Here is a 22864-nt window from a genome sequence, read left to right on the forward strand (position 1 = left end):
TGTGAGTTACCAGAGGGGGCGTTGTGAGTTACCAGAGGGGCGTGTGTGAGTTACCAGAGGGGGCGTGTGTGAGTTACCAGAGGGGCGTTTGTGAGTTACCAGAGGGGCGTTGTGAGTTACCAGAGGGGGCGTTTGTGAGTTACCAGAAGGGGCGTGTGTGAGTTACCAGAGGGGGCGCGTTTGTGAGTTACCAGAGGGGCGTGTGTGAGTTACCAGAGGGGGCGTGTGTGAGTTACCAGAGGGGCGTGTGTGAGTTACCAGAGGGGGCGTGTGTGAGTTACCAGAGGGGGCGTGTGTGAGTTACCAGAGGGGCGTGTGTGAGTTACCAGAGGGGCGTGTGTGAGTTACCAGAGGGGGCGTGTGTGAGTTACCAGAGGGGCGTTTGTGAGTTACCAGAGGGGGGGCGTTTGTGAGTTACCAGAGGGGGCGTTTGTGAGTTACCAGAGGGGCGTGTGTGAGTTACCAGAGGGGCGTGTGTGAGTTACCAGAGGGGGCGTGTGTGAGTTACCAGAGGGGGCGTGTGTGAGTTACCAGAGGGGGCGTGTGTGAGGGGCGTGTGTGAGTTACCAGAGGGGGCGTGTGTGAGTTACCAGAGGGGGCGTTTGTGAGTTACCAGAGGGGGCGTTTGTGAGTTACCAGAAGGGGGCGTGTGTGAGTTACCAGAGGGGCGTGTGTGAGTTACCAGAGGGGGCGTGTGTGAGTTACCAGAGGGGCGTGTGTGAGTTACCAGAGGGGGCGTGTGTGAGTTACCAGAGGGGCGTGTGTGAGTTACCAGAGGGGCGTGTGTGAGTTACCAGAGGGGGCGTGTGTGAGTTACCAGAGGGGGCGTGTGTGAGTTACCAGAGGGGGCGTGTGTGAGTTACCAGAGGGGGCGTGTGTGAGTTACCAGAGGGGGCGTGTGTGAGTTACCATAGGGGGCGGGGCGTTACCAGAGGGGGCGTGTGTGAGTTACCAGAGGGGGCGTGTGTGAGTTACCAGAGGGGCGTGTGTGAGTTACCAGAGGGGGCGTGTGTGAGTTACCAGAGGGGGCGTTGTGAGTTACCAGAGGGGCGTTGTGAGTTACCAGAGGGGGCGTTTGTGAGTTACCAGAGGGGCGTGTGTGAGTTACCAGAGGGGCGTGTGTGAGTTACCAGAGGGGCGTGTGTGAGTTACCAGAGGGGGGCGGGGCGTGTGTGAGTTACCAGAGGGGGCGTGTGTGAGTTACCAGAGAGTTACCAGGGGCGTGTGTGAGTTACCAGAGGGGGGCGTTTGTGAGTTACCAGAGGGGGCGTGTGTGAGTTACCAGAGGGGGCGTGTGTGAGTTACCAGAGGGGGCGTGTGTGAGTTACCAGAGGGGCGTGTGTGAGTTACCAGAGGGGGCGTGTGTGAGTTACCAGAGAGGGGGCGTGTGTGAGTTACCAGAGGGGGCGGGGAGTGTGTGAGTTACCAGAGGGGCGTTTGTGAGTTACCAGAGGGGGCGTTTGTGAGTTACCAGAGGGGCGTGTGTGAGTTACCAGAGGGGGCGTGTGTGAGTTACCAGAGGGGGCGTGTGTGAGTTACCAGAGGGGGCGTGTGTGAGTTACCAGAGGGGCGTGTGTACCAGAGTTACCAGAGGGGGCGTGTGTGAGTTACCAGAGGGGGCGTGTGTGAGTTACCAGAGGGGGCGTGTGTGAGTTACCAGAGGGGGCGTGTGTGAGTTACCAGAGGGGCGTGTGTGAGTTACCAGAGGGGCGTGTGTGAGTTACCAGAGGGGGCGTGGGGCGTGTGTGAGTTACCAGAGGGGGCGTGTGTGAGTTACCAGAGGGGGCGTGTGTGAGTTACCAGAGGGGGCGTGTGTGAGTTACCAGAGGGGGCGTGTGTGAGTTACCAGAGGGGCGTTTGTGAGTTACCAGAGGGGGCGTTTGTGAGTTACCAGAGGGGGCGTGTGTGAGTTACCAGAGGGGCGTGTGTGAGTTACCAGAGGGCGTGTGTGAGTTACCAGAGGGGCGTGTGTGAGTTACCAGAGGGGGCGTGTGTGAGTTACCAGAGGGGCGGTGAGTGTGTGTGAGTTACCAGAGGGCGTGTGTGAGTTACCAGAGGGGCGTGTGTGAGTTACCAGAGGGGGCGTGTGAGTTACCAGAGGGGCGTGTGTGAGTTACCAGAGGGGGCGTGTGTGCGTGTGTGAGTTACCAGAGGGGGCGTGTGTGAGTTACCAGAGGGGCGTGTGTGAGTTACCAGAGGGGGCGTGTGTGAGTTACCAGAGGGGGCGTGTGTGAGTTACCAGAGGGGGCGTGTGTGAGTTACCAGAGGGGCGTTTGGGCGTTTGTGAGTTACCAGAGGGGGCGTTTGTGAGTTACCAGAGGGGGCGTGTGTGAGTTACCAGAGGGGGCGTGTGTGAGTTACCAGAGGGGCGTGTGTGAGTTACCAGAGGGGGCGTGTGTGAGTTACCAGAGGGGGCGTGTGTGAGTTACCAGAGGGGCGTGTGTGAGTTACCAGAGGGGGCGTGTGTGAGTTACCAGAGGGGGCGTGTGTGAGTTACCAGAGGGGGCGTTTGTGAGTTACCAGAGGGGGCGTTGTGAGTTACCAGAGGGGCGTGTGTGAGTTACCAGAGGGGGCGTGTGTGAGTTACCAGAGGGGCGTGTGTGAGTTACCAGAGGGGGCGTGTGTGAGTTACCAGAGGGGGCGTGTGTGAGTTACCAGAGGGGGCGTGTGTGAGTTACCAGAGGGCGTGTGTGAGTTACCAGAGGGGGCGTGTGTGAGTTACCAGAGGGGGCGTGTGTGAGTTACCAGAGGGGGCGTGTGTGAGTTACCAGAGGGGGCGTGTGTGAGTTACCAGAGGGGGCGTGTGTGAGTTACCAGAGGGGGCGTGTGTGAGTTACCAGAGGGGGCGTGTGTGAGTTACCAGAGGGGCGTGTGTGAGTTACCAGAGGGGGCGTGTGTGAGTTACCAGAGGGGGCGTGTGTGAGTTACCAGAGGGGGCGTGTGTGAGTTACCAGAGGGGCGTGTGTGAGTTACCAGAGGGGCGTGTGTGAGTTACCAGAGGGGGCGTGTGTGAGTTACCAGAGGGGGCGTTTGTGAGTTACCAGAGGGCGTTTGTGAGTTACCAGAGGGGGCGTTTGTGAGTTACCAGAGGGGGCGTGTGTGAGTTACCAGAGGGGCGTGTGTGAGTTACCAGAGGGGGCGTGTGTGAGTTACCAGGCGGGCGTTACCAGAGGGGGCGTGTGTGAGTTACCAGAGGGGGCGTGTGTGAGTTACCAGAGGGGGCGTGTGTGAGTTACCATAGGGGGCGTGTGTGAGTTACCAGAGGGGCGTGTGTGAGTTACCAGAGGGGGTGTGTGAGTGTGAGTTACCAGAGGGGGCGTGTGTGAGTTACCAGAGGGGCGTTTGTGAGTTACCAGAGGGGCGTTTGTGAGTTACCAGAGGGGGCGTTTGTGAGTTAGTTACCAGAGGGCCAGTTACCAGGGGCGTGTGTGAGTTACCAGAGGGGCGTGTGTGAGTTACCAGAGGGGGCGTGTGTGAGTTACCAGAGGGGCGTGTGTGAGTTACCAGAGGGGCGTGTGTGAGTTACCAGAGGGGGCGTGTGTGAGTTACCAGAGGGGGCGTGTGTGAGTTACCAGAGGGGGCGTGTGTGAGTTACCAGAGGGCGTGTGTGAGTTACCAGAGGGGCGTGTGTGAGGCGCGTGTGTGAGTTACCAGAGGGGCGTGTGTGAGTTACCATAGGGGGCGTGTGTGAGTTACCAGAGGGGCGTGTGTGAGTTACCAGAGGGCGTGTGTGAGTTACCAGAGGGGCGTGTGTGAGTTACCAGAGGGGGCGTGTGTGAGTTACCAGAGGGGGCGTGTGTGAGTTACCAGAGGGGGCGGGGCGGCGTGTGAGTTACCAGAGGGGGCGTGTGTGAGTTACCAGAGGGGGCGTGTGTGAGTTACCAGAGGGGGCGTGTGTGAGTTACCAGAGGGGGCGTTTGTGAGTTACCAGAAGGGGCGTGTGTGAGTTACCAGAGGGGGCGTTTGTGAGTTACCAGAGGGGGCGTGTGTGAGTTACCAGAGGGGCGTGTGTGAGTTACCAGAGGGGGCGTGTGTGAGTTACCAGAGGGGCGTGTGTGAGTTACCAGAGGGGGCGTGTGTGAGTTACCAGAGGCGGTGTGAGTTACCAGAGGGGGCGTGTGTGAGTTACCAGAGGGGGCGTTTGTGAGTTACCACCAGGGGCGTGTGTGAGTTACCAGAGGGGGCGTGTGTGAGTTACCAGAGGGGCGTGTGTGAGTTACCAGAGGGGGCGTGTGTGAGTTACCAGAGGGGGCGTGTGTGAGTTACCAGAGGGCGTGTGTGAGTTACCAGAGGGGGCGTGTGTGAGTTACCAGAGGGGCGTTTGTGAGTTACCAGAGGGGCGTTTGTGAGTTACCAGAGGGGCGTGTGTGAGTTACCAGAGGGGCGTGTGAGTTACCAGAGGGGGCGTGTGTGAGTTACCAGAGGGGGCGTGTGTGAGTTACCAGAGGGGGCGTGTGTGAGTTACCAGAGGGGGCGTGTGTGAGTTACCAGAGGGGGCGTGTGTGAGTTACCAGAGGGGGCGTGTGTGAGTTACCAGAGGGGGCGTGTGTGAGTTACCAGAGGGGCGTGTGTGAGTTACCAGAGGGGGCGTGTGTGAGTTACCAGAGGGGGCGTGTGTGAGTTACCAGAGGGGGCGTGTGTGAGTTACCAGAGGGGCGTGTGTACCAGAGTTAGTTACCAGAGGGGGCGTGTGTGAGTTACCAGAGGGGCGGGGCGTGTGTGAGTTACCAGAGGGGCGTGTGTGAGTTACCAGAGGGGGCGTGTGTGAGTTACCAGAGGGGGCGTGTGTGAGTTACCAGAGGGGCGTTTGTGAGTTACCAGAGGGGGCGTTTGTGAGTTACCAGAGGGGGCGTGTGTGAGTTACCAGAGGGGGCGTGTGTGAGTTACCAGAGGGGCGTGTGTGAGTTACCAGAGGGGGCGTGTGTGAGTTACCAGAGGGGGCGTGTGTGAGTTACCAGAGGGGCGTGTGTGAGTTACCAGAGGGGGCGTGTGTGAGTTACCAGAGGGGGCGTGTGTGAGTTACCAGAGGGGCGTTTGTGAGTTACCAGAGGGGCGTTTGTGAGTTACCAGAGGGGCGTGTGTGAGTTACCAGAGGGGCAGTTACCAGAGGGGGCGTGTGTGAGTTACCAGAGGGGGCGTGTGTGAGTTACCAGAGGGGGCGTGTGTGAGTTACCAGAGGGGGCGTGTGTGAGTTACCAGAGGGGGCGTGTGTGAGTTACCAGAGGGGGCGTTTGTGAGTTACCAGAGGGCGTTTGTGAGTTACCAGAAGGGGCGTGTGTGAGTTACCAGAGGGGGCGTTTGTGAGTTACCAGAGGGGGCGTGTGTGAGTTACCAGAGGGGCGTGTGTGAGTTACCAGAGGGGCGTGTGTGAGTTACCAGAGGGGCGTGTGTGAGTTACCAGAGGGGCGTGTGTGAGTTACCATGAGGGGCGTGTGTGAGTTACCAGAGGGGCGTGTGTGAGTTACCAGAGGGGCGTGTGTGAGTTACCAGAGGGGGCGTGTGTGAGTTACCAGAGGGGCGTGTGTGAGTTACCAGAGGGGGCGTGTGTGAGTTACCAGAGGGGGCGTGTGTGAGTTACCAGAGGGGGCGTACCAGAGGGGCGTGTGAGTTACCAGAGGGGGCGTGTGTGAGTTACCAGAGGGGGCGTGTGTGAGTTTACCAGGGGGCGTTTGTGAGTTACCAGAGGGGCGTGTGTGAGTTACCAGAGGGGGCGTGTGTGAGTTACCAGAGGGGGGGGCGTTGTGAGTTACCAGAGGGGGCGTGTGTGAGTTACCAGAGGGGTGTGTGAGTTACCAGAGGGGCGTGTGTGAGTTACCAGAGGGGGCGTGTGTGAGTTACCAGAGGGGCGTGTGTGAGTTACCAGAGGGGCGTGTGTGAGTTACCAGAGGGGGCGTGTGTGAGTTACCAGAGGGGCGTGTGTGAGTTACCAGAGGGGGCGTGTGTGAGTTACCAGAGGGGGCGTGTGTGAGTTACCAGAGGGGCGTGTGTGAGTTACCAGAGGGGCGTGTGTGAGTTACCAGAGGGGCGTGTGTGAGTTACCAGAGGGGGCGTTTGTGAGTTACCAGAGGGGGCGTGTGTGAGTTACCAGAGGGGCGTGTGTGAGTTACCAGAGGGGGCGTGTGTGAGTTACCAGAGGGGCGTGTGTGAGTTACCAGAGGGGCGTGTGTGAGTTACCAGAGGGGGCGTGTGTGAGTTACCAGAGGGGGCGTGTGTGAGTTACCAGAGGGGCGTGTGAGTTACCAGAGGGGCGTGTGAGTTACCAGAGGGGGCGTGTGTGAGTTACCAGAGGGGGCGTGTGTGAGTTACCAGAGGGGCGTGTGTGAGTTACCAGAGGGGGCGTGTGTGAGTTACCAGAGGGGCGTGTGTGAGTTACCAGAGGGGCGTGTGTGAGTTACCAGAGGGGGCGTGTGTGAGTTACCAGAGGGGCGTGTGTGAGTTACCAGAGGGGCGTTGTGAGTTACCAGAGGGGGCGTGTGTGAGTTACCAGAGGGGCGTTTGTGAGTTACCAGAGGGGGCGTGTGTGAGTTACCAGAGGGGCGTGTGTGAGTTACCAGAGGGGGTGTGTGTGAGTTACCAGAGGGGGCGTGTGTGAGTTACCAGAGGGGGCGTGTGTGAGTTACCAGAGGGGGCGTGTGTGAGTTACCAGAGGGGCGTGTGTGAGTTACCAGAGGGGGCGTGTGTGAGTTACCAGAGGGGGCGTGTGTGAGTTACCAGAGGGGCGTGTGTGAGTTACCAGAGGGGCGTGTGTGAGTTACCAGAGGGGGCGTGTGTGAGCGTTTGTGAGTTTACCAGAGGGGCGTGTGTGAGTTACCAGAGGGCGTGTGTGAGTTACCAGAGGGCGTGTGTGAGTTACCCAGAGGGGCGTTGTGTGAGTTACCAGAGGGCGTGTGTGAGTTACCAGAGGGGCGTTTGTGAGTTACCAGAGGGGGCGTGTGTGAGTTACCAGAGGGGCGTGTGTGAGTTACCAGAGGGGCGTGTGTGAGTTACCAGAGGGGCGTGTGTGAGTTACCAGAGGGGCGTGTGTGAGTTACCAGAGGGGCGTGTGTGAGTTACCAGAGGGGGCGTTGTGAGTTACCAGAGGGGGCGTTGTGAGTTACCAGAGGGGCGTGTGTGAGTTACCAGAGGGGCGTGTGTGAGTTACCAGAGGCGTGTGTGAGTTACCAGAGGGGGCGTGTGTGAGTTACCAGAGGGGGCGTGTGTGAGTTACCAGAGGGGCGTGTGTGAGTTACCAGAGGGGGCGTGTGTGAGTTACCAGAGGGGCGTGTGTGAGTTACCAGGGGGCGTGTGTGAGTTACCAGAGGGGGCGTGTGTGAGTTACCAGAGGGGCGGTGTGAGTTGTGAGTTACCAGAGGGGGCGTGTGTGAGTTACCAGAGGGGGCGTGTGTGAGTTACCAGAGGGGGCGTGTGTGAGTTACCAGAGGGGGCGTGTGTGAGTTACCAGAGGGGCGTTTGTGAGTTACCAGAGGGGGCGTGTGTGAGTTACCAGAGGGGGCGTGTGTGAGTTACCAGAGGGGCGTGTGTGAGTTACCATAGGGGCGTGTGTGAGTTACCAGAGGGGGCGTGTGTGAGTTACCAGAGGGGGCGTTTGTGAGTTACCAGAGGGGCGTGTGTGAGTTACCAGAGGGGGCTTTTGTGAGTTACCAGAGGGGCGTTTGTGAGTTACCAGAGGGGCGTGTGTGAGTTACCAGAGGGGGCGTTTGTGAGTTACCAGAGGGGGCGTGTGTGAGTTACCAGAGGGGGCGTGTGTGAGTTACCAGAGGGGGCGTGTGTGAGTTACCAGAGGGGGCGTGTGTGAGTTACCAGAGGGGGCGTGTGTGAGTTACCAGAGGGGGCGTGTGTGAGTTACCAGAAGGGGGGTGTGTGAGTTACCAGAAGGGGGGTGTGTGTGAGTTACCAGAGGGGGCGTGTGTGAGTTACCAGAAGGGGGTGTGTGAGTTACCAGAGGGGGTTTGTTTTTGTGTCTGTGTGTATGTGTCTGTCTGTCTGACTGGCTCAGCTAGTTAGACAGGGTATCTGTGGTTCTCTCTGACCACTCTGTCACTCTACAGAGAAGAACCAGAGGATCATTTGGGGCTGGTAGACTGTGGGAAAAGTGTAGTCAGGCGGCGTGCAGGTAGATGTGCCTAGAAGCAGGTTTCTCCTACATGTTAACACATTACCTTCCCTTATCTTAACAACTATGTATTGTAGAGAAGCAGAGAGAAAAACATTTCATATTTTCTAGTCAATCAGCCTCCTCATTAAGAAGGAAAGTGATGAATTGTCATCAGCTCCAGCAGATTGATCAGAGTCGTTAGAATATTATCATGGATATTACAATGTCCACCTCCATCCTAAATCTGCTCAGAGGAGGAAGGGAGTGTATTTTTGTGTAAGTATATCAGCTATGTTCTATTCCTTAACCACAACACCACAGTCCCTGGAGCAGGAGGTGAGGGAGGTGAAGGCTACTCTACACTCCATGCTGACACAGCTTAATGATGAGGAGGCGGAGGAGGAGGAGAAAGATAATGAGATCATGGAGGAGGAGGACGAAGACCAGTATTTCAGTGACAGCTGGGAGATTTGATACGGGGGTCTCGGGGTTCTCCTGTGTTTTATGACCATCCCAGAGAGACCCTTTCTGGTGGCTGTCCTCTGACAAACCGCTGACCTCTAACCCATGAACCTGCAAGACTCTGTGAGAGGTTGACATCAGCAATCATATTAATTTACTGTAGCTCCATCTCCTGTACAATTAGACTCTGTTGTGTTGCTGGACAATTCCAGAGAGATTGGACTATAAACCACTATCAGTTTTTATATATTATGGGAAGACACTTTGATACAAATCTAGTAATTTCTAAATATGTTTAAGATAGCAGTTGTGTCCAAGTTTGATTTGGGAGAAAAACAGTGGATTTTATATATATATATATATATATATATATATATATATATATATATATATATATATATATCTTCTAAATATTTTGGACTGTTCTAGTTAGTTAAACCAGGCTGAAACACAGCAGTGCCTTAGGCAGATAACAGACTTAACAAAATGTTGTTACTGCTAGAAGACATGGATACGCTGGTTTCCTCTCAACATTTTATTGGAATCAGAACAGACCGAACAGCTTTTAATAGTAATAATGTTGATGTATATGGGGTCACTCCAATACGCCCTCAGCTCCAGCTGTAATATGTGACAGTAGCGAAGAACAAAATGGACCAACAGGAGAATCCCACAGTGTTTCTGTGTTTTCTGTTTTTATGCAACTGTCTTCTAAAATATGCTAAATGCGAACCACAGTATTGTGTGTGTGATTCTAAATGATAACCACAGGAGTGTGTGTGTGTGTGTGTGTGTGATGCTAACCACAGTAGTGTGTGTGATGCTAAATGCTAACCAAAGTCGTGTGTGTGTGATGCTAATTGTTTATATACTCATTATGATTGCCTTGTAGTTTTTTTTGGTAATTTTTTTTATTTTTACTCCCTTTTTAATCCCCAATGTCATTATTATAATCTTGTCTCATCGCTGCTACTCCCCAACGGGCTCGGGAGAGGTGAAAGTCAAGTCATGCGTCCTCCGAAACATGACCCGCCAAGCCGCGCTTCTTAACACCGCTCTCTTAACCTGGAAACCAGCTGCACCAATGTGTTGTAGGGAACACAGTTCAACTGAAGTCAGCCTACTGGCATCTGGCCCTCCACAAGGAGTCACTAGAGTGCAATGAGAAAAGTAAAACCCCCCCCCGGCCAAACATTTCCCTAACCTGTGCAACGCTGGGCCAATTGTGCGCCGCGCTGTGGGACTATGGGATCGAACCCCAGGCTGTAGTGACACTGCAACACTGTGATGCAGTATCTTAGACCGCTGCGCCACTCGGGAGGCCAGAATTTAGTGTTTTAGTCGATGATATGACTTCTTCAGTGCAGTGCCACAGAGGAGAGGTGAAGCTAAATTGCTACTTTGTCGATGTCTTCAGTTGAGGAACTGGGGATGTGGTAAGATCCATAGAAATATCATGAATAGTTCAAGTTAATGAGTGCATAATGGGTGGACTGGCGACCATTACGAATGTACCCATAGGACCAAAGGAGGAAGTCAAATATCTTCTGTTTTTTTTAACCTTTATTTTACTAGTCCAATGCTCTAACCACTAGGCTACCCTGCCGCCTCTACACTCTAACCACTAGGCTACCCTGCCACCTCTACACTCTAACCACTAGGCTACCCTGCCGCCCTGCTACCCTGTGATTTGTTGATTCAACTCAACTGACATTTCAATTGCATTAGCCACATCAGGTAACATAATTTGAATTAACATTCTACATATTCTACATTACCATGGAAATGATTGCATCACAATAGCAGGCAGCCATGAGTTTCCCAGTCAAATTGGTTCCAAGCCCTTATCATTCTGTTTCTATGGTAGGATCTCTATCTCTACTGTTTAGGATGAAGGGTTTGGAGGAACAGCCCACACTATACTTAAAATGTTGATGAGCACAGAAAAGTTTTTAGTAACTGCTGTTTGTCCACATTTGTCTTTAAAAAAGCACTTTGTTGTTTATTTGTTATATTTGTTGCTTTTGACAGGAAATGTGTTGCTTTTGACAGGAAATGTGTTGCTTTTGACAGGAAATGTGTTGCTTTTGACAGGAAATGTGTTGCTTTTGACAGGAAATGTGTTGCTTTTGACAGGAAATGTTTTGCTTTTGACAGGAAATGTGTTGCTTTTGACAGGAAATGTGTTGCTTTTGACAGGAAATGTGTTGCTTTTGACAGGAAATGTGTTGCTTTTGACAGGAAATGTGTTGCTTTTGTTTAATGAAGGATTGTTCAGACATGTTTATTTCACTGGGTACCACTTTGTGTGACTGTGCTCTCGGTATTTAACCATAAAATCTTTGTCTGCGTCCATAGTGGCAATATGCCATATATTTGTATTTACACATTTGTGTAATTCACTTGTATTTCTACAAAACATACAACCATCAATACATCACATCATTAAAACACACAACAATCAATACATCACATCATTAAAACACACAACAATCAATACATTACATCTAGATGAAGCATGGATTATAGACTATTCCATTCAGTAGCACTAACACATCTAGATGAAGCAGGGATTCTAGACTATTCCATTCAGTAGCACTAACATATCTAGATGAAGCAGGGATTCTAGACTATTCCATTCAGTAGCACTAACACATCTAGATGAAGCAGGGATTCTAGACTATTCCATTCAGTAGCACTAACACATCTAGATGAAGCAGGGATTCTAGACTATTCCATTCAGTAGCACTAACACATCTAGATGAAGCATCAAGCAGACTGGGTATGGTAACATATCAACCACCTAGCAGACTGGGTATGGTAACATAGCAACCACCTAGCAGACTGGGTATGGTAACATAGCAACCACCTGGCAGACTGGGTATGGTAACATAGCAACCACCAAGCAGACTGGGTAAGGTAACATAGCAACCACCTAGCAGACCGGGTATGGTAACATAGCAACCACCTAGCAGACTGGGTATGGTAACATATCAACCACCTAGCAGACTGGGTATGGTAACATAGCAACCACCTAGCAGACGGGTATGGTAACATAGCAACCACCTAGCAGACTGGGTATGGTAACATAGCAACCACCTAGCAGACCGGGTATGGTAACATAGCAACCACCTAGCAGAGCAGACTGGGTATGGTAACATAGCAACCACCTAGCAGACTGGGTATGGTAACATAGCAACCACCTAGCAGACCGGGTATGGTAACATAGCACCACCAGACTGGGTATGGTAACAGACCTAGCAGACTGGGTATGGTAACATAGCAACCACCTAGCAGACCGGGTATGGTAACATAGCAACCACCTAGCAGACCGGGTATGGTAACATAGCATCAACCAAGCAGACTGGGTATGGTAACATAGCAACCACCAAGCAGACCGGGTATGGTAACATAGCAACCACCTAGCAGACCGGGTATGGTTACATATCAACCACCTAGCAGACCGGGTATGATTACATGGTAAACAACTAGCAGACTGGGTATGGTAACATAGCAACCACCTAGCAGACTGGGTATGGTAACATAGCAACCACCTAGCAGACCGGGTATGGTAACATAGCAACCACCAAGCAGACCGGGTATGGTAACATAACAACCACCTAGCAGACCGGGTATGGAAACATAGCAACCACCTTGCAGACCGGGTATGGTAACATAGCAACCACCTAGCAGACCGGGTATGGTAACATAGCAACCACCTAGCAGACTGGGTATGGTAACATAGCAACCACCTAGCAGACTGGATATGGTAACATAGCAACCACCTAGCAGACTGGGTATGGTAACATAGCAACCACTTAGCAGACCGGGTATGGTAACATAGCAACCACCTAGCAGACTGGGTATGGTAACATAGCAACCACCTAGCAGACTGGGTATGGTAACATAGCAACCACCAAGCAGACCGGGTATGGTAACATAGCAACCACCAAGCAGACTGGGTATGGTAACATATCAACCACCTAGCAGACTGGGTATGGTAACATAGCAACCACCTAGCAGACCGGGTATGGTAACATAGCAACCACCAAGCAGACCGGGTATGGAAACATATCAACCACCTTGCAGACCGGGTATGGTAACATAGCAACCACCTAGCAGACCGGGTATGGTAACATAGCAACCACCTAGCAGACCGGGTATGGTAACATAGCAACCACCTAGCAGACCGGGTATGGTAACATAGCAACCACCTAGCAGACCGGGTATGGTAACATAGCAACCACCAAGCAGACTGGGTATGGTAACATAGCAACCACCAAGCAGACCGGGTATGGTAACATAGCAACCACCAAGCAGACTGGGTATGGTAACATAGCAACCACCTAGCAGACCGGGTATGGTAACATAGCAACCACCTAGCAGACCGGGTATGGTAACATAGCATCAACCAAGCAGACTGGGTATGGTAACATAGCAACCACCAAGCAGACCGGGTATGGTAACATAGCAACCACCAAGCAGACCGGGTATGGTAACATAGCAACCACCTAGCAGACCAGGTATGGTTACATATCAACCACCTAGCAGACCGGGTATGATTACATGGTAAACAACTAGCAGACTGGGTATGGTAACATAGCAACCACCTAGCAGACTGGGTATGGTAACATAGCAACCACCTAGCAGACTGGGTATGGTAACATAGCAACCACCTAGCAGACTGGGTATGGTAACATAGCAACCACCAAGCAGACTGGGTATGGTAACATATCAACCACCAAGCAGACTGGGTATGGTAACATAGCAACCACCTAGCAGACCGGGTATGGTTACATAGCAACCACCAAGCAGACTGGGTATGGTACATAGCAACCACCTAGCAGACTTGGTATGGTAACATAGCAACCACCTAGCAGACTGGGTATGGTAACATAGCAACCACCTAGCAGTCCGGGTATGGTTACATAGCAACCACCAAGCAGACTGGGTATGGTACATAGCAACCACCTAGCAGACCGGGTATGGTAACATAGCAACCACCAAGCAGACTGGGTATGGTAACATAGCAACCACCTAGCAGACCGGGTATAGTAACATAGCAACCACCAAGCAGACTGGGTATGGTGACATAGCAACCACCTAGCAGACCGGGTATGGTAACATAGCAACCACCAAGCAGACTGGGTATGGTAACATAGCAACCACCAAGCAGACTGGGTATGGTAACTGCTGGTGGTGAAGGAGACCAGACTACAGAGGTAAAGAGGGAGTTTACCTGCTGGTGGTGAAGGAGACCAGACTACAGAGGTAAAGAGGGAGTTTACCTGCTGGTGGTGAAGAAGACCAGACTACAGAGGGAGTTTACCTGCTGGTGGTGAAGGAGACCAGACTACAGAGGTAAAGAGGGAGTTTACCTGCTGGTGGTGAAGGAGACCAGACTACAGAGGTAAAGAGGGAGTTTACCTGCTGGTGGGGAAGGAGACCAGACTACAGAGGGAGTTTACCTGCTGGTGGTGAAGGAGACCAGACTACAGAGGTAAAGAGGGAGTTTACCTGCTGGTGGTGAAGGAGACCAGACTACAGAGGTAAAGAGGGAGTTTACCTGCTGGTGGTGAAGGAGACCAGACTACAGAGGTAAAGAGGGAGTTTACCTGCTGGTGGTGAAGGAGACCAGACTACAGAGGGAGTTTACCTGCTGGTGGTGAAGGAGACCAGACTACAGAGGGAGTTTACCTGCTGGTGGTGAAGGAGACCAGACTACAGAGGGAGTTTACCTGCTGGTGGTGAAGGAGACCAGACTACAGAGGGAGTTTACCTGCTGGTGGTGAAGGAGACCAGACTACAGAGGGAGTTTACCTGCTGGTGGTGAAGGAGACCAGACTACAGAGGTAAAGAGGGAGTTTACCTGCTGGTGGTGAAGGAGACCAGACTACAGAGGTAAAGAGGGAGTTTACCTGCTGGTGGTGAAGGAGACCAGACTACAGAGGTAAAGAGGGAGTTTACCTGCTGGTGGTGAAGGAGACCAGACTACAGAGGTAAAGAGGGAGTTTACCTGCTGGTGGTGAAGGAGACCAGACTACAGAGGTAAAGAGGGAGTTTACCTGCTGGTGGTGAAGGAGACCAGACTACAGAGGTAAAGAGGGAGTTTACCTGCTGGTGGTGAAGGAGACCAGACTACAGAGGTAAAGAGGGAGTTTACCTGCTGGTGGTGAAGGAGACCAGACTACAGAGGGAGTTTACCTGCTGGTGGTGAAGGAGACCAGACTACAGAGGTAAAGAGGGAGTTTACCTGCTGGTGGTGAAGGAGACCAGACTACAGAGGTAAAGAGGGAGTTTATCTGCTGGTGGTGAAGGAGACCAGACTACAGAGGTAAAGAGGGAGTTTACCTGCTGGTGGTGAAGGAGACCAGACTACAGAGGGAGTTTACCTGCTGGTGGTGAAGGAGTCCAGACTACAGAGGGAGTTTACCTGCTGGTGGTGAAGGAGACCAGACTACAGAGGGAGTTTACCTGCTGGTGGTGAAGGAGTCCAGACTACAGAGGGAGTTTACCTGCTGGTGGTGAAGGAGACCAGACTACAGAGGGAGTTTACCTGCTGGTGGTGAAGGAGACCAGACTTCAGAGGGAGTTTACCTGCTGGTGGTGAAGGAGACCAGACTACAGAGGGAGTTTACTTGCTGGTGGTGAAGGAGACCAGACTACAGAGGGAGTTTACCTGCTGGTGGTGAAGGAGACCAGACTACAGAGGGAGTTTACCTGCTGGTGGTGAAGGAGACCAGACTACAGAGGGAGTTTACCTGCTGGTGGTGAAGGAGACCAGACTACAGAGGTAAAGAGGGAGTTTACCTGCTGGTGGGGAAGGAGACCAGACTACAGAGGTAAAGAGGGAGTTTACCTGCTGGTGGTGAAGGAGACCAGACTACAGAGGGAGTTTACTTGCTGGTGGTGAAGGAGACCAGACTCCAGAGGGAGTTTACCTGCTGGTGGTGAAGGAGACCAGACTACAGAGGTAAAGGGGGAGTTTACCTGCTGGTGGGGAAGGAGACCAGACTACAGAGGGAGTTTACCTGCTGGTGGTGAAGGAGACCAGACTACAGAGGTAAAGAGGGAGTTTACCTGCTGGTGGTGAAGGAGACCAGACTACAGAGGGAGTTTACCTGCTGGTGGTGAAGGAGACCAGACTACAGAGGTAAAGAGGGAGTTTACCTGCTGGTGGTGAAGGAGACCAGACTACAGAGGGAGTTTACCTGCTGGTGGGGAAGGAGACCAGACTACAGAGGGAGTTTACTTGCTGGTGGTGAAGGAGACCAGACTACAGAGGGAGTTTACCTGCTGGTGGTGAAGGAGACCAGACTACAGAGGGAGTTTACTTGCTGGTGGTGAAGGAGACCAGACTCCAGAGGGAGTTTACCTGCTGGTGGTGAAGGAGACCAGACTACAGAGGGAGTTTACCTGCTGGTGGTGAAGGAGACCAGACTACAGAGGTAAAGAGGGTGTTTACCTGCTGGTGGTGAAGGAGACCAGACTACAGAGGGAGTTTACCTGCTGGTGGTGAAGGAGACCAGACTACAGAGGTAAAGGGGGAGTTTACCTGCTGGTGGTGAAGGAGACCAGACTACAGAGGGAGTTTACCTGCTGGTGGGGAAGGAGACCAGACTACAGAGGGAGTTTACCTGCTGGTGGGGAAGGAGACCAGACTACAGAGGGAGTTTACCTGCTGGTGGTGAAGGAGACCAGACTACAGAGGGAGTTTACCTGCTGGTGGTGAAGGAGACCAGACTACAGAGGGAGTTTACCTGCTGGTGGTGAAGGAGACCAGACTACAGAGGGAGTTTACCTGCTGGTGGTGAAGGAGACCAGATCACAGAGGGAGTTTACCTGCTGGTGGTGAAGGAGACCAGACTACAGAGGTAAAGAGGGAGTTTACCTGCTGGTGGGGAAGGAGACCAGACCACAGAGGTAAAGAGGGAGTTTACCTGCTGGTGGTGAAGGAGACCAGACTACAGAGGGGAGGGTGTTTACCTGCTGGTGGTGAAGGAGACCAGACTACAGAGGCAGAGGGAGTTTACCTGCTGGTGGTGAAGGAGACCAGACTACAGAGGCAAAGAGGGAGTTTACCTGCTGGTGGTGAAGGAGACCAGACTACAGAGGGAGTTTACCTGCTGGTGGTGAAAGAGACCAGACTACAGAGGGAGTTTACCTGCTGGTGGTGAAGGAGATCAGACTACAGAGATAAAGGGGGAGTTTACCTGCTGGTGGTGAAGGAGACCAGACTACAGAGGTAATGAGGGAGTTTACCTGCTGGTGGTGAAGGAGACCAGACTACAGAGGGAGTTTACCTGCTGGTGGTGAAGGAGACCAGACTACAGAGGGAGTTTACCTGCTGGTGGTGAAGGAGACCAGACTACAGAGGTAAAGAGGGAGTTTACCTGCTGGTGGGGAAGGAGACCAGACTACAGAGGTAAAGAGGGAGTTTACCTGCTGGTGGTGAAGGAGACCAGACTACAGAGGTAAAGAGGGAGTTTACCTGCTGGTGTTGAAGGAGACCAGACTACAGAGGTAAAGAGGGAGTTTACCTGCTGGTGGTGAAGGAGACCAGACTACAGAGGGAGTTTACCTGCTGGTGGTGAAGGAGACCAGACTACAGAGGTAAAGAGGGAGTTTACCTGCTGGTGGTGAAGGAGACCAGACTACAGAGGGAGTTTACCTGCTGGTGGTGAAGGAGACCAGACTACAGAGGGAGTTTACCTGCTGGTGGTGAAGGAGACCAGACTACAGAGGGAGTTTACCTGCTGGTGGTGAAGGAGACCAGACTACAGAGGTAAAGAGGGAGTTTACCTGCTGGTGGTGAAGGAGACCAGACTACAGAGGTAAAGAGGGAGTTTACCTGCTGGTGGGGAAGGAGACCAGACTACAGAGGGAGTTTACCTGCTGGTGGGGAAGGAGACCAGACTACAGAGGGAGTTTACCTGCTTGTGGTGAAGGAGACCAGACTACAGAGGGAGTTTACCTGCTGGTGGTGAAGGAGACCAGACTACAGAGGTAAAGAGGGAGTTTACCTGCTGGTGGTGAAGGAGACCAGACTACAGAGGTAAAGAGGGAGTTTACCTGCTGGTGGTGAAGGAGACCAGACTACAGAGGGAGTTTACCTGCTGGTGGTGAAGGAGACCAGACTACAGAGGGAGTTTACCTGCTGGTGGTGAAGGAGACCAGACTACAGAGGTAAAGAGGGAGTTTACCTGCTGGTGGTGAAGGAGACCAGACTACAGAGGTAAAGAGGGAGTTTACCTGCTGGTGGTGAAGGAGACCAGACTACAGAGGTAAAGAGGGAGTTTACCTGCTGGTGGTGAAGGAGACCAGACTACAGAGGTAAAAAGGGAGTTTACCTGCTGGTGGTGAAGGAGACCAGACTACAGAGGGAGTTTACTTGCTGGTGGTGAAGGAGACCAGACTACAGAGGGAGTTTACCTGCTGGTGGTGAAGGAGACCAGACTACAGAGGTAAAGAGGGAGTTTACCTGCTGGTGGTGAAGGAGACCAGACTACAGAGGGAGTTTACCTGCTGGTGGTGAAGGAGACCAGACTACAGAGGGAGTTTACCTGCTGGTGGTGAAGGAGACCAGACTACAGAGGGAGTTTACCTGCTGGTGGTGAAGGAGACCAGACTACAGAGGGAGTTTACCTGCTGGTGTTGAAGGAGACCAGACTACAGAGGTAAAGAGGGAGTTTACCTGCTGGTGGTGAAGGAGACCAGACTACAGAGGGAGTTTACCTGCTGGTGGTGAAGGAGACCAGACTACAGAGGGAGTTTACCTGCTGGTGGTGAAGGAGACCAGACTACAGAGGGAGTTTACCTGCTGGTGGTGAAGGAGACCAGACTACAGAGGTAAAGAGGGAGTTTACCTGCTGGTGGGGAAGGAGACCAGACTACAGAGGTAAAGAGGGAGTTTACCTGCTGGTAGTGAAGGAGACCAGACTACAGAGGTAAAGAGGGAGTTTACCTGAATGCGTATGCATCTGTCTGTACCTTTGTGTGTGTCTTCACAGTCCCCGCTGTTCCATAAGGTGGATTTTTACCTATTTTTTAAAATCTGTTTCTACTGCTTCATCAGTTACCTGATGTGGAATAGAGTTCCATGTAGTCATGGCTCTATGTAGTACTGTGGAATAGAGTTCCATGTAGTCATGGCTCTATGTAGTACTGTGGAATAGAGTTCCATGTAGTCATGGCTCTATGTAGTACTGTGGAATAGAGTTCCATGTAGTCATGGCTCTATGTAGTACTGTAGAATAGAGTTCCATGTAGTCATGGCTCTATGTAGTACTGTGGAATAGAGTTCCATGTAGTCATGGCTCTATGTAGTACTGTGGAATAGAGTTCCATGTAGTCATGGCTCTATGTAGTACTGTGGAATAGAGTTCCATGTAGTCATGGCTCTATGTAGTACTGTGGAATAGAGTTCCATGTAGTCATGGCTCTATGTAGTACTGTGGAATAGAGTTCCATGTAGTCATGGCTCTATGTAGTACTGTGGAATAGAGTTCCATGTAGTCATGGCTCTATGTAGTACTGTGGAATAGAGTTCCATGTAGTCATGGCTCTATGTAGTACTGTGGAATAGAGTTCCATGTAGTCATGGCTCTATGTAGTACTGTAGAATAGAGTTCCATGTAGTCATGGCTCTATGTAGTACTGTGGAACAGCGTTCCATGTAGTCATGGCTCTATGTAGTACTGTGGAACAGAGTACCATGTAGTCATGGCTCTATGTAGTACTGTGCACCTCCCATAGTCTGTTCTGGACTTGGGGACTGTGAAGAGACCTCTGGTGGCATGTCTTGTGGGTGGGGTATGCTTGGGTGTCTGAGCTGTGTGCTAGTAGTTAAAACAGACAGCTTGGTGCATTCAACATAAACTTGTCATAAATACAAGTTGTGATGAAGTCAATCTCTCGTCCACTTTGAGGAGAGAAGAACGCAGGTCACAGAAAAAGTTAGTTTTATTTTCAGTGAGACAATTACAATGCCAAAGACACAACAGGATGGCTTTCCAAGAGGTGTTGAGTGTTCCTGAAGGCTCTCTTCTTAGTCCTTTCTTAAATTTGCTTGAAAATCAAAGACAAGGTTTGAACATTGCTGTCTATCAATGACTCCCAACACAGTTTTCTGAGCTTGAGCAATTTTGACAAAAACTAAGGATACGTGTTGCCCTAAGAGTTGTGCAAAGTTGGTAAAATCTTATTCAAAATTTGTGTCCCCATGAGTGACAGAACACTGAGCCTATCACAGGTCAACTAGAGAACATAGTTGCGCTCCGCATTATCCGCTGGCTGCCCCTCCACCACAGGAAGCCCTGAGCTGAAACACCTGCATGTTGGAGCTGCCTTACTCAACAAAGAGTCTTGTCTGTATTATTTATTTATTTATACGTCTTTATTAACTCTTTCTTTTGTACATTGTTTGCAAACTGATATGTGATAAAATAACATTAAAACAAGGCAAAACATATATATTGTTTTTGCTAAACAGGTGGGGCTCAAAACAGATGTGCCACTGATGGTACATACAGCATTGAAACATTACCATACAGCGATTCACCATAGTTTAATATACATGGTAATCAGTGGCGATTTTAGCATGTAAATCTTGGTGGGGCAAACTCCCCAAAAATGGTTTTAGATGCATGCCAGCAAAGCCACTACACAACACTAAACAATGCATTAATTACACTATAATGGTGACAAATGGTGCCCACAAACTGTTAGGGCCTACATGGAGCTGTTAAGGCCTACATAAAGCTGTTAGGGCCGACATAAAGCTGTTAGGGCCTACGTAGAGCTGTTAGGGCAGACATAAAGCTGTCAGGGCCTACAACTTGGTGGTTGTGAGTTCAAATCCCAGGAAAGGACATATTGAATCATCTTTTAGGGTAAATGTAATCATGTTTGTCAGTTGAAAATACTGTATGTTATAAGAACTGTGTGTTAGTCCCTGACTGACAGGCAAAGAGCTATGAATGGGCCAGCGGTTCACCAATCAGGGCCTTGATGTAATTAATTATTTTGGGGGGGGGGGGCATTTCTTTGAGAACGGCGACAACTGATACACAGAAATGTTCTTGCAACGTTCCCATGAAACGTTTCTAGAACATTAATATTGTGTATTCTGAGAACGTTGTAACCATGTTCTAGATAGGTTCTGTTTTACATTAAGCAAATGTTAATGTCAAATTGTAACACCAAAACATGCTATTAAAGGTTCTCAGAAGGTTTTTTGCTAACATAGATATAATGTTCCCCTAACTAACAGAGAACTGGACACTCAAACAAAAGGCTAACACTTGTGGGGAACCCTATAAAAATGTTATTTCTACCTATGGTTAGCTGGGTTCATGTCCATCGTGGACTACTAGCACCCCTCGTGGACTACTAACACCCCTCGTGGACTACTAGCACCCCTCGTGGACTACTAACACCCCTCGTGGACTACTAGCACCCCTCGTGGACTACTAGCACCCCTCGTGGACTACTAACACCCCTCGTGGACTACTAGCACCCCTCGTGGACTACTAACACCCCTCGTGGACTACTAGCACCCCTCGTGGACTACTAGCACCCCTCGTGGACGACGAAAAAGGCTTGATGTATGGGACCAGGGGTGCTATACAAGGAGCAGCCACACATCCCTGCACCTGGCTGAGGTAGAGGGAGACTTGGTCTGCAGGGTGATATTATCCAGAGTTCCACTCTGGTAGAAGTCTGAGGGAAGTCTGGACCTGGTCCAGAGACAGACAGCCTGGTCCCGATGGTGAAAGGTCGGACCTCCCTGACGATGTTTTCTGACTTGGTCAGCACCAACCCAGCGGTACGAAAGAGTCCGATATGTAAACATATAGTCTCATTCACCTGAATCTGCGAGCTTTGCTCTCCAGTCAGAAAAATACTATTGTCCAAGTAAGCTCTAATGAAAAGTCTGAAACCCCCCCCTCTCTTGTTCTCTCTCTCCCTCCGGCAGTAAACAAGTGGAGTTTGAGTGAACAGAAAGGAAAGTGGAGAGAGCTCAGTAGAGAGAGCTTCCTCTCTTCCCAAGTCTCTCTTGTTCTCTTGTTCTCGTTCTCTCTCTTCCTCTCTCTTGTTCTCTCTCCCTCTCTTGTTCTCTCTCTCGTCCTCTCTCTTTTTCTTTCTGAAGAGGAAGGAAAGCCAAGAGAGTGACTCAGTGAGAGTCAGCTGCTGGCTGATCCACCTTCTTGTGCATGTTAAGGAGACACAGCACACAGCCCAGGATGGCTTCTTTAGACTCCTGAGAGCTGATCCTGTCCCAGACGTATCTCAGCGCGGCTCTCACGTGGCTGAAGGTTGAGGACAGAGTCCTCCTGAGAAACTGGAGCAGGGATCCTATCAGTCTACTGGAGAGGAGGGTTCGGAGCAGGAGGAACACTGCAGGCATAATGCTGCTGAAACACCCTGACACACAGAGATAGATGAGAAGGAGGGAAACAGAGGGGAAGGGGAAAAGAGCACGGGAATGAAGTCTCCACCTCTCTGGGAGCGTGAGCGCGTCTTACTCTTCTCTCTCTCTCTCACAGGGATTCTCGCTCTCCCGGGGATTCTCTCTCTCCCAGGGATTCTCTCTCTCGCAGAGATTCTCTCTCTCAGGGATTCTCTCTCTCTCTCAGGGATTCTCTGTCTCGCAGGGATTCTCTCTCTCGCAGGGATTCTCTCTCTCTCTCGCAGGGATTCTCTCTCTCTCTCGCAGGGATTCTCTCTCTCTCTCGCAGGGATTCTCTCTCTCTCTCCCAGGGATTCTCTCTCTCGCAGGGATTCTCTCTCTCTCTCGCAGGGATTCTCTCTCTCTCTTGCAGGGATTCTCTCTCTCTTGCAGGGATTCTCTCTCTCTCGCAGGGATTCTCTCTCTCCCAGGGATTCTCTCTCTCTCGCAGGGATTCTCTCTCTCTCCCAGGGATTCTCTCTCTCGCAGGGATTCTCTCTCTCGCAGGGATTCTCTCTCTCGCAGGGATTCTCTCTCTCTCGCAGGGATTCTCTCTCTCTCTCACAGGGATTCTCTGTCTTGCAGGGATTCTCTCTCTCGCAGGGATTCTCTCTCTGTAAAACGAGTCCTACACCTGAAAGGCTTGTTGAATAAAAAGGCTTCAGCGTGAGAGGGTAGAGTAGATACAGCATGCCGTCCCTCCGTTCAAGAGTGAATGTGTCAACTCCAGCACTCTGTCTCCCCTCTCCTCTTTTCCAGCTGTCCCCCAGCCACAGGTCCAGGAACAGTTGTCAGGAGGCTGTAGATGTATCAGGAGGCTGTTAGTGGCAGAGACAGCTGGAACTGTGCCTCACTAC

General features: G+C 51.6%; 2 protein-coding genes across 2 annotated transcripts in view; both read left to right on the top strand.

The window, feature by feature from the left end:
* The window catches only part of disc1 (DISC1 scaffold protein), a 149845-nt gene extending 140932 nt beyond the window's left edge, over positions 1-8913 (top strand). Inside the window, exon 14 of the mRNA XM_046357663.1 lies at positions 8415-8913. Within this exon, the coding sequence (XP_046213619.1) occupies positions 8415-8569 (155 nt within the window). The 3' untranslated portion in view covers positions 8570-8913. The remainder of the gene's footprint in view (positions 1-8414) is intronic.
* The window catches only part of LOC124039065 (AT-rich interactive domain-containing protein 4B-like), a 908546-nt gene that overhangs the window by 417673 nt on the left and 468009 nt on the right, over positions 1-22864 (top strand). The window lies entirely within an intron of this gene.

This window comes from Oncorhynchus gorbuscha, linkage group LG07, assembly GCF_021184085.1.
Source record: "Oncorhynchus gorbuscha isolate QuinsamMale2020 ecotype Even-year linkage group LG07, OgorEven_v1.0, whole genome shotgun sequence".
NCBI classification, from domain to species: domain Eukaryota; kingdom Metazoa; phylum Chordata; class Actinopteri; order Salmoniformes; family Salmonidae; genus Oncorhynchus; species Oncorhynchus gorbuscha.